Raw genomic sequence first — 12,585 nt, forward strand, 5'->3', positions numbered from 1 at the left:
ATACAATGTGCTTTATTGATACCCAATGCGGTTTGTTGACAAGCTACTCCATCCAAAGTGTTAAATATTAGAAAATACAAATATAACCATAAGCGTTGAAAAGTTTAAATAAAAAAATATATTAGTGAGATATTGTAAGTAATCTAAATATGTCTAAATATAAAATAAATGAATAAATAAAAAAAATAACAAGCATACACATAGAAATATATTAATCTAAATGAATCCAGAGAAAATGTAGATTGAAAGACACTCAGAGTTGGACATTGTAAAATTGATTAGTCCATTTTTTTGACTACTTATGTTTACAAATTACTATAAATGCACAAAATGTTTTAGTTATCATAGTTAAACTATCATAGTTAAAGGAGTTCTAAAACACAAACGTACATAAGACAAACTATAGGTTTCAGATGATATTTTTTTGATAGATTGGAATATAAATTATTTATTTAACTTTATGTTCATTTGTTTCAAAAACTACTTTTTATGCATTGTTATTGTTTATTTCTGTTTTAGGGTTGCAGAATATCATACAAGTATGATATTTAACCCACCGTTTCCTTAGTTTTTTCTGTTTTCTTGGCACTTTACATGACCAGAAATTAAATATTAATATAGTAAAATCAGAGTGAGTTCAAACTGATAATCACGTTTGAACCAGCAGAGGTTGCTAACAGACCAGAAACAACTTCCTCGCCCTTTCTCTGATCCAGCAGCCCTTTTTCACAAGAAATACTAAATATTTATGTCCCGCTGGAAGGAAAGTAATTCATGTTTTAAAATTCTTTAGTCAGCACTCGTAGCTCAGCTTTTGCAAAAAAAAAGAAAAAAAGACAACATTATATAGATTCCAGGGGTGAGTTTATGCTGGAGCTTATTCAGCTCCTGGCTGCTTTAATCCCAAGCCCTGGATGACAGTTTTACTGTGACATTTTAAGCTGGAAAGGACAGCTGTCCACATCTGGCATCTGTCCCTAGAGAACCGCTGTGGCTTTTTTACCAGGATAAAATATCTCCTCCAACTGTGGGAAGCTCCGACTGGTTTATATCTAACATATTTAAAATCTCACACATCCAGATGTGTTGAAAGATCTGGATTTAAATTATTACAATATGAGATAACATTGTTTCCTCTATAAAGAAAACAGGGCTGCAAATGTGAACACTTGACAATCTTTCTATATATCAAGAATAATAAGTAAATATGCAAGTAATTTAATTAAACTTACACTATCAATCACAATAATTATATTAATTCTAAAAATGTTATGTTAAATGACTGAATAAGTAAATAAATAAATGTGACATATAATAATAAATTATGCAAAATATAGTGAAGTAATTAAATTAGCTATTTATCTCAACATAATATTAATAACAATGAATGTATTAATAAATGCAATAAATATATAACAAGTAACTGAGTAAAAGTATTACTACTAATAACAATAATAATTTATAATTAGTGTACTATAAATTAATTTTAAAAAATATTGTATATAATAATAATGAAATGTAAATAAGCAAGTAATTAAGTAAAAGTGTTAGTCACGATCACCACATTTTAATATCATTATAAAGTAAATAAATTAACACTATCACCACTACTACTACTAATAAAATAAAAATAATTTTAAAAAATGAATGCAAATAAGGAATAAATAAATGAGCAAATTATTAAGTAAAAGTGTTACCTAATAACACTATTACTACATTATCATGATTATAATTATTATTATACAATTTATAAGTAAATAAATCAACACTTATTTGCTGTGTCAAAGAGTCTGGGTCGTCAAAAGGGCAGAAAAACACAAAGTTTACCTGAAAGAATCAAACCTTTCATAAGAAAAACATGATCAAAATATTTTTGCCAAATATAATTAATGTGTTTATTCCTGTCTGACCCACAAATAAATCCCGTTCAGACAGAAGTGGAAAGCCTTCATCTGCCTGCTAAAAAAGCACTTTCATTTTGACAATAATGATCCTAAAGTCTGAAAATTCAAAAGTCTGAGCTATTTTTGGCTCTCTAACTTGATTTAGACTTTGGTGCACAGAAGTCTTGTCAAATCTGCTCTGCTGGAGATTGTCACAAGACGCAAGTTTATTTTTCCGTCTTATACTGAAACAAGTTTATTAAAGACATTTGTTAGCTCATAATGTTAGTTTTACAACAAACCCAGATTCCAGAGAAATAACCCACAAACCTCACTTCAGTCCACACAAATCCAACTTATATGTGAATATATGTTACATAAATTCATTTAGCACTTTAGCATTCTTGCTAACTTTGAAAATGTTTAGCACACTTAGCTTCCACTAAATAATTTTTCTTCTTGATAAATTATAATTTAATTGGCTGGTTTGTAAACTTTCAATTGAATAATGTCTAAAATCTGTGTTGAAGTTTTGTTATAGATTGTAAAAATTTGTTCCAAGTATTTAGAGTATTCATGCTCTTATTTTGAAGAGAGTGATTTACGTATTAAATTTTTCTGTTTCCTCTCCTCATGTCCCCGCCTGGGGAAACAAATCCAGCAAATTGTTTATTCGGTAAAGTACAGATCAAAATCGACGAATGTCCTGTGTGCTTTTTGAGAGAAGCTGTTTATGATTAGCGCTTTGGAATTAGCTCAGTTATTTTTATTTTCAACTATAATTATTTGCTAGCTAAACAGCAACTTAATCTGTACTTGCTAGCTAAATGAGTTGCTAGCTATTTAGCTAGCAAGAAAGCTAAATATTTACATTGCTAACTAAATATTTTGATTGCTAGCAAATCTTGATTATTTCAGATATATATTTTGAAATAAATATTTAATCTGGAACTCTAGCATTTATAAATGTAGGAGTAAGATGGTGAAAAAAATGACTTAAAAAATGAATAAACATCTTTTCCCCTTTTAAGAGGCTAAATAAACTAAATTTCTTCTGTTAATTTTTTATTGTGTTGCTTTCCCGCCCCATCGGTCAGAGCCCTTGTTGTAGGAACTCGTTTCAGATGCTTGTTTAGTCTCTTTTTTTACTCCTCCTCTCCGTTTTTTCCTCGGCTCGTTTTGAAAACGAGGCCTGCTGCTCTGGGAAGGAAACTTGAACTTCATGTTTGGCTTCTTGGAAAGCAGATTCGTCCCCAGAGTCTCTGATGTGGAGCTTCGACACAGAAAAAACCCTGGGAAACTCTCAGCTAATTTCAAAACTCAACCCAGGTTTCACTTATGCTAATGCTGTAATAGCTGCAGAGCCTGAATTGGTCCATTAGGACTGAAATCAATTTGAGATGTTCAGCCAAGTTACATTAGACAAACGCTGAGATTATTTCCCACAACATAGGGAAAAGATAATCTGCCAGGAAACTGTTCTCTCCTTCCTTCCCTCATGTCCTTCCTTCTTTGTCTCCTTCGTCCCTTCGTTCTGTCCTATCTGAAGTAGGAATGTCTTTTTCCAGACTGAAAACAAATTTATTCTCCTTCAACACCAGTTAAAAAGAAAAGAGAAAGGAGGAGAGAAAATCGCTGCAGCTGTACACCACACACTGCACGATCGGCCCGACTGAACGCGTTGTAACTACGATGTGGTCGGCTAGTGTGTGGTCTCAGGTTTTGAAAATCGGCCGACAGTTGTAAAATCGCATTTCTGGCCCAGTAGCCAGAAATGCTACTGGGCTTTAGCATTTCGAACTGTAAACAGAAGCAGTTTACGTCATTTGTCGGCAAGTTACGGCACTTCCGATAGTACGCACAGAGGCGCAAAAAGTGGGTATGCAGCGTATGCAACGCATAGGGGCGCAGCACCAGAGGGGGCGCCAAAACCCCGTCTGGAGGGGCGACGCGCCGATTATGTTTTCCCATACACTTCAGCGCGCCTCACGCTCCTTCACCTCTCGCACATAACGAGGTAAATGTAGCGATTTTTACACTTCACGCAGCGATTTATGTTTTCGCATCCACCTGGATAATGTGCAGTTGCGCCACTGAGTACACAAAATGGCCGCAGTAAAAGTTGGAAGAAATCACATGAATCAGTTGGTTGTTCAACAATAATTCAATACATTTTTTAAACATGGCATTCTTGTTGAGTATTAATTACCCAATCTTTGTAAAAAAAAATAAAAAAAATCACAATACAATATCTGTAAATGTTTTTAAAATTATGCACCGAAAAATTAGCGTCGGTGTGCTAATGTTTAGCTCATTACACCCCGAAGGCTAATCTGCTGGCAGCGTTTCTCCTTAACGGCTCTGAAACCGTTTCCCTGAAACTGTTTTACCCCTTTCGGTGTCTTCATCCTCCGGCCTCCTTAAAGCCTCGCAGCTCCTGCCAAGGTTTCAAGTGACCGCCATTCTGCCGCTCTCCTGCTTCCTAGTTCCTCCCGGGGGAGGATGGCGGCGGGCGGGGAGCGAGGTCTTAAAATGAGGGGAGGAAGAGACGCGCCGGCAGTTCCACTGGAAGGAGGAAGGAGGAATCCTGTTAAACAGACAGACATGCCTGAGCCGAAGAAGACAGGTAAGGCAGTCCAGACGGGAAACCCTCACTGCACTGCAAAAACATAAAATATTACCAAGTAATTTTAGCCTAAATTCTGTTGCAAATGTCTTAGTACACATGAAATAACTAACAAGTAACTTTTCAGCAAGATGTAGTACCTCTTTTTGAGTAAATACCACCTTTATATGGATGGAAAAGTGCTATTCACTAGTAAATTAAAACATGGGGAAAATGTCTTGTTAAAAACAAATTCCTAAATATTGTTGACAAATTATGATCCACTTTGCTTGTAATAATGAATAATGACTGAAATAATCTGCCAATGGATCTAGTACTTTTTATATCAATAATAATGAATTATTGACTTAAAACAAGCTCCCATATCTTGCTGAGGAGTCACTTGTAAGTTAGTTTTGTCTTAAGTGTACTGAGATATTTGCATGAGAAACTAGACCAAAATTACTTGGTAAAATTTTGAGTTTTTGCAGTGTAGACCAAAGAAAATGCCTAATGTTGAATAAAAGAGGCTGTTTTTGCATTAATACACACAGCATGTTGGCTTCTAGTTGTAACTAAAACTGAATATGGTCAAAGTTCATGATTTCTTTTTTTGAGAAAAAAAAATACTTTTAGGATTATTTTTACTCATAAAAATACTCCTTAAAGTATTTAGGAATTAATGCAGTATGACTCCATTAATTAGAGCGGAAGCATCTCAGTGAAGGGAGAACATAAACAGAAATGTGTCTGTTTTAATCACTAATATTTCTAATTCTTTAGGATTAAATGTAAAGATATTTGCTGGTAACTGTGTAACAGATGCACTTTTGGTTTTTATTGTGACAAACTTGCAGTTTGAGAGAGAATAATCACCTGCAGTTAAAGCTCATTAAGAAGAAGAAAGTAGAAATATGACTGGGCAACAATCTGTGAAGTTTTAGAGTAAAAACAATTGGATTAAAACCTTTTCAGACTCAATATTTCAAGGGTCTAGTCCAGATTTCACAGCAGATTTTCTCCAACCATATTTCAAAGTCTAAATACCACCGTTAGGTTCAGTTTTAGCAGTAAATTTTCATTTTATAGCACACAAGAATTGTTGAAAGTTTGTTCTTTTTTTCTAGTCTATGCATTTTGCTCAAATGTAGACTAAACAAAAACATTTAAAATTCATCCATCTGATCAACTCTGAGCTAATTTGTCTTAAGATAGAAATGCATGTTTTCTTTTTCTGCTCAGGGAGTAATAGTAGATTTTAACTGTCTTTTAACAACAGAGAAAATTTGAAGTTAAAGCTGTAAATCACTGAATTTTCTCCATAATTTAAACAGCTGTCTGAACTGTTTAATTTTGAGTTTTTTTATTTATTTGAATCTGAACATTAATAAACAAAACATTCAATATTTTAATCAAACAACATCAGCATATTTAAATTATTTTAGCTCTGAAACACCTGAAACGTAAAATTTTCTACATTTTCAAAATAGTTTTTGATTTGGCACCGATCAATGAAACCTGGGTCAGTCAGTCTTCAGTCAAACTGATATTGTAAAAATGTTATAGTTCCCTTAAGCTATTAGTTAATAGCCATTTGAAGTATCTGCAAATAAGACTTTTGCAACAGTTTTGGTTGACTTTGCTTTAAAACATTGTTTTAATTGGGGAACATTTGAGATTTTTCAAGCCTGTTTTAGGTCAGGTTCATTATGTGTTGGTTTTAGGATAATTCTGCCTACTCCATGCTGTCAAACAGGTTCTATTTAAGTGATTTGAAGTCTGGCTTGTGAAATTAAACTAAAATGTGGTTTGTTAATGAAACACAGCAGGATTGTATTTTCAGATTGGCATAAGTCAATTGGTATTGCTTTATTTCCTTAATACATTAAATTAAATAATAATTTCAAAACTGCTTAATGTAAATATTACAAAGAGCAGAGATGTCTAACTTTTGCCACGTGGCCTGAAATTGTCAAAAGTAGTCAAATAAAGAAAAAAAAATCTAAAAGCAAGCAAATAAAGTGGTCAGTTTTTGTTGTTTAGTGTTTTTGTTGAAAAAGAATGTTATTCATTGTAGATACAAAAATTAAACGTATTTTGCACGTCTAGTTTTCAAATTCATTTGTGCTCGATTTAACAGTTTTAAGAACAGGGTTTCGGTCACTTTGTTTCAAAATGTCCACTATATTCAGCCAAGTCTAATAAACTAAATAAAAGCTTATTTGTGTTCAACAAAGTCGACTTTTCAGTAAAAGTCTCTTAATTGAGGTGGTTCTATTTATTATAAAAGCTTTTTTGTAAAAATATCAATACTTTGTTTTGAACTTGCAATTTTCCATTGTAAGAAAATTATTTTGGTAACAACTTCACCTTGATTAAAAATAAAAAATCTCCATCTGTATCAACCACCAGGCCAAATTTGTATCTTGAACTGTAGTTGGGGGGCAGTCGGTCCAAAGGCCACAAATAGCCAAAGGGACACTCTTGCTATTAAGAATAAAAACTTAAATAACATTCAGCAGACACCGTTGCATCAGCATTAACGATAAGCTCTTAATCACACCATAAATTTGCAGTTTATTCCAGTAATGTATCACCTTACAAAAATTGCGGTGTAACCTCCAATTGCAGTGAAACATTAACCAACCACAAGACACCATTCCTAAAATTCAACCCTGCTGAGGCCGTGGTGTTTTTATCTGTCATTGGTGGAGAGATAATTACAAAAGCTCTATTTCAAACTCCATAAATGCACAAATGCTGACAATTTCTAGTTTTCTTTTTACCCAAGCTTAGAGATTGAACCCTATAGTTCAGACTTTGAATGCTATTGTAAAGGAAATGTGCATATAAATCGCCCCCACAGGGTCACAAACTATTACAACTTGGAAAACCTTAGAGTAAGATATCCACTGTACCAAATGAATCAAAAATTAGTAAGTGGGTAAAACTATTTCAGTGATCAAGTTTACATAACTTTTTTTTTTTTTTTTTTGCAATACTTGTAGAAATTAAAAATACATTATGTTTTATTAGGTCTAGACAATAAATCAATAATATATATCCCGATAGACGCATGATAAATACCAATAGATAATAAGTCAAATTGAATTTTAGCCGCTAAGAAAAGTTGGTGGAATACACTAACTCACTCTTTGGTTACCTAGCAACTCGCTCACTCTTTGGTTACCTAGCAACTTGCTCACTCTTTGGTTACCTAGCAACAGTCTGTTGAGTAACTGGCCCAGCAGCAGTTTAAAGTTCCACCACTGTCCCTCATAACTGCTAAAAATAAAAAATGACATGGAGTGAAAACTGTGGATAAAACAGGAACGGTCATGTCAACAGTTTGGGAGTATTTCAGATAGTTAAAGCAAAAACTAATCAATAATTAGCAATATTGACATAAATGAAATGCTTATATTGTGATATTATTTAGTTTCGCTTTGGGATCAAATTTGATTTGAATTTGAATACGATTTTCAGCCGTATATATTTATTTTACATAAAAATATTTTATATACAATAACATAAAATAATTTCATATTGAAACATATTTATGAAAACTCAAAAAACAACAAAATCCTTTTTTTTTCTTTTTTTTTTAAATCTGATTTTTATAATGAAAGCCATCTAACAGGTTAATTGTTATTTTTTATGTGTCTGTTGGGTCATCCAGAGTATTTAAGCAGGGAGATGATTTGTCAGACTGCCCTCCGCCAAGTCGGGTGCGACTACGCTGCATCACGTCTTCGTTCCGCCGACACTTTATCCGTCTGACCCGGCCTGCTTTCTGTCCGTTACACTGTCTATCCGGCTGGAATCCATCTGCACCATTTTCACCGTCTCACTCATTATGTAAAGAAAACTGGGATTTAATGGTTTTAGATGTTCCAGCTTTGACAAAGTTAACGAGGGTAAACAAGTCGTGCCCAAAGCGCGGTCTGAGGTCCATTTGCGATCGCTGGACTGAAGTTCTGCAGCCCTTCAGCTGCAGTTCAAGACTGATACAGACTTGGACAGATGGTTGATGCAGATGGAGACTTTTTATTTAGAATCAGGTAAAATTATTAGCAACAAAACTTTCTTACAATGAAAATGTTAATATTACAATGGAATACTAGGTCCAGACAAAGAAGATTATAATAAAATTGCAAGATTAAAATAAAAAAAATCACAAGAATAAACTTGCACGAGTATAAAACTGAAATAATACGAAAATATTCATATTTTCAGAACATCAAAATATTTCCAGAATAAAGTCATACTTGTGCATCATTTATACTCAAAATATTATGACTTTATACTCTTAAAAGTTTATTCTCATAATATTATAACTATTACAACTTCATATTTTTATTTTTTGTAATTTTCTTAGCATGGCCCTAATACTCCGTCGTTTAATAAACACAAAGTATTCATCTTCTATAGCCAAGCTTTCATAGTAAGTTGAACCACATCAATCTAGAGACTTTTAGTGAAATGTCAATTTTGTTGCACCAAAATCTGCATTTTTAAAATGTATTAAACTCGGCTAAATGATAGCAAGGGATTTGAAAGAAAGTGAAAAATCCTGTTCTTATAACTGAGAATAAATTTGCTCAATAAAGCCCAAAAGAATCAGAAAACTATATTTTTTTTATTTTGTACAGAACATCAAACTGGAAGACATTTTAAATAAACAATTAAAACAACCAAAAACAATAAATAAAAAAGAAATAAAAACACAAACAAATGAAACCATAAATAAACTGGATTATTTAGTCTGTAAACAAAATTCTGTCAAAAACAATTAAACATTTTAATTTATCATGTGATTGATTTAATAATTGATTATTGCAACAGACTTAATGAATAACATCCCATTCCTACAAAACAATTTGATTTGATCTTGATTTTAATTATTTTTATGTTCTACATTTTGGCCCATGTGACAAAAAGTTTGGACAAACCAAAGAAGGTGTTTTCCTGAAATATTGGAGTCCATATTTAGAGATGCATGTGAGCGTTGATGCTTGATGAAATGTGTCGATTTGATATGTCTTCACTGCAGAGACCTCTAAGCCTTTTCCATTTCTATTTCCCTATCATGCAGTAATTTCATCCCTGCATTTTATTATATCCTACAAATGAGTCATCCTGACATCATTCATATTATATTCCCAACACCACATTATCAGGCTCCTCTTTTTTCCTTCCTATCCACCCATCCTCACATTGCTGCCCCCTTCTTGAACTCAATCGCACTGTCTTAGCTTCGAAGCCCCCTCTGTCCCTGTCGATCAGCTGGTCACTTTAATGCGACTCCTCCCGCGGCGTCTTGCTCTCAGCGGGGAAAAGCTTCCCGAGACCCAACGGAGCACGCATCCCAATAAACAGCAATAAGAATAGTTCCCAAATGTAAGGGCAGCGGCCGCAGAACCGTTGATATATATCATCATCATATAGTAGACGATGGACTTTACTCAGCTGGACTAATTAAGGAATATGACAAGTACATCAAACAGGCAGAATCAGCAGAAAACTGTGGATCAAATTCACATTTTGCATGTTTTTGAGCTTCCATTTGGGTCTCAACTGCTTTTAAAAACAGAAACACCCAGATGGTTTTTGGCAATAAGATAATGTTTTATAGAGTCTGGGAAATGAGACGTTTCACAAACCTCCAGAATATAACATCACAAATCATCAGGCACTACCCGTTACCTAGCAACCCCAGCCGAATTCCGCCCGTTACATAGCAACCTCAGCCGAATTCCGCCCGTTGCATAGCAACCTCAGCCGAATTCCGCCCGTTGCATAGCAACCTCAGCCGAATTCCGCCCGTTACCTAGCAACCGAAGAAGAGTTCCAATATGTTTCGTCAGCTGGTTTTCTAATTCGCAAAGTGCTGGAAAAGAAAAACTGTTTTGTTTTTGACTTACCATCCAGAAACCACTTACTTCATTCTTATTGATTGTGCAGGAGGCTCATTCAACTGTGTTGATACTCATTGAAATGGTCAAATTTGTTACTGAACACCTGCAGTTGCGAATCAGGAAGTGATTCTTTGGAACACACCTTTAACTTTGGTGCCATTTAGCCTAATTAACTACAGTAAGGCTTCGGTCAGAAAGCATGGAGAACATCCATAGGTTTAAAACAGTTTACTGTATAGGTACAGCGATACTTTGTGGGTATATAATAATGTGAGGAGTACCAACAATAAGACTCTCAAAACAATTCATATATGTGAATTTTGTATTTTTTTTTCTGCATACTTCATTGTATATTTGCCACCTCTTCAATTCAAGTTTTAAATTTCTTCTTTTAAAAAAGAGAATGAATAATATTCATGCTCAAAATAAGGGCATGAATACAAACGTCGATAGCAGTTAATTACCAAAACTTCAGCACAGATTTTGAAGTTTATTCAACTAAAAGTTTACAAAACAACCAAATAAGTTAGCATTTTGGAACTCATTTGGAAAAATGTATTTAGAAGAAGCTAAGTGTGCTAAACTTTTTCACAATTGACAAAAGTGCCAAAGTGCTAAATGAAAAATTAGCTCAGCTATTAGCGCATTAGCAGATTAGCAGAAGTATTCCCACCACTGCAAATATGGCACACAATTCATAACTCAATGGGCAGGCGAGACAAAAGCAGTGAGAGCAAAGTATTGTCATGTTTTATGTTTTAATAATAAATGTTTATATGGTTCTTTATTCAGTGAAGAGGAGGAAATCAGGAGAAATCCTAACAAACTGGCACTGCACGCAGGAATTTAAAAGCCTGGTTTTAATCCAGAACAATGCTGAATTTGTATTGTGACAAAAACTATAATTTAAAACAATAAAATTTACTAAAATGTCAAAATGAGCTTTCATACCTCGATAATCAATTGAACCAATATTACAGGCCTTTGTGTAGCTCTGTTGCTAAATTCATGGACAGTTTGAAGTGGTAGACAATTATCCTGAAATTGGTATCTTTCTGTCTTTGTTTAGTAATCAAACTGCTGGAAATTTAGCAGTGTGATATACTTCCAATTTATTTAGATTTTTTAAATTAAAATGTAGAAATCCGAGTTTGAATATAAACTGGACTAGTTCGGCCTTCATGTCTGCATTCTGTTTCTTCCCAGACTTAAAAATAAACAAAGCTCAGTTACTTCCAAAGGGATCATATTTCTAAAGTAATTCCACTGATGGGGAGCCAATCTGCATAATCTGGCTATGAAGGAGCCTACAAGTGAGAATGATCCTCTGTCATAAAGCACGGAGGTGGAGGTGTAATCATATGGAGCTGCTTGAGTGTTAAATAACATTTGTAGACATATTTTCAGAGAGGCAATGAGATGAGTCACCCACTCCACAAGTCTGGCAGAAGACGCTTCATTCCTGGAGAAGATAAATATAAAGAGCCTGACTCAGACTGATGCTAATTTTCTTTAAATGGTTGGTTGTTATAATCTGTACAGTTAGACATCAGCCCTGTTTAGTTTTAGTTCACTTTAATTGAACTCTGATCCGCCTACAAACCTCAGTCTGTGTTTGGTTGAAGTGAACTCTTTGAATGCATATGTGAACGCCAAGTTCACATATGCATTCAGATGCATATGTGAACCGCTCCGAAAGCAGGAAGTAGACTACAGAGCAGGGCATTCTGGGTAAATACAACCAAAACAAATGCAGGAGGCAGGCATTAGCATAAATACAACCAAAACAAACAGGGGAGGCTAGCATTAGCATAAATACAACCAAAACAAATGCAGGAGGCTAGCATTAGCAGGAGAAATGGCTAATGGTGTTTTACCAAAGACAAAAGAAAAATCCTACAACCGCTAAAATCTGACGACACTATATTTTTGTTAACATTTTGTGAAGAAGGAAATTGCGTTCATTGTCTTCTTCAGAGGTTTTTGTTGTTTCCATCAGTATTTCTTGGTACAGTGCCCCCACGGGTGTGGAGAGGAACAGCTTTTTCAAACTGTTTGGTTTGTTTGCCTTAATGCAATATAAAAGTGATGGGCAGCTGCTGAAAATGTATCGAAATGTAATTTCAACCCCCAATTGAACCGAGTCTACAGCACCATCAGGCGTGAAAACGGCCTTCAT

At 34.3% G+C, this 12,585-nt stretch overlaps 1 protein-coding gene across 4 annotated transcripts in view; it reads left to right on the forward strand.

Annotated features, from left to right (window-relative positions):
* The first annotated feature begins 4,211 nt into the window (after positions 1–4,211).
* The window catches only part of mybpc2a (myosin binding protein Ca), a 66,744-nt gene continuing 58,370 nt past the window's right edge, over positions 4,212–12,585 (forward strand). For 3 of the 4 annotated variants that reach the window (XM_007562137.2, XM_007562138.2, XM_016676464.1), the window contains exon 1: positions 4,212–4,509. In XM_007562137.2, coding sequence (XP_007562199.2) covers positions 4,386–4,509 — 124 coding nt within the window. In that variant the 5' untranslated portion in view covers positions 4,212–4,385. The remainder of the gene's footprint in view (positions 4,510–12,585) is intronic. The other variant, XM_016676465.1, reaches the window with a different exon arrangement.

This window comes from Poecilia formosa, unplaced genomic scaffold (assembly GCF_000485575.1).
Source record: "Poecilia formosa unplaced genomic scaffold, Poecilia_formosa-5.1.2 Scaffold134, whole genome shotgun sequence".
NCBI lineage: Eukaryota > Metazoa > Chordata > Actinopteri > Cyprinodontiformes > Poeciliidae > Poecilia > Poecilia formosa.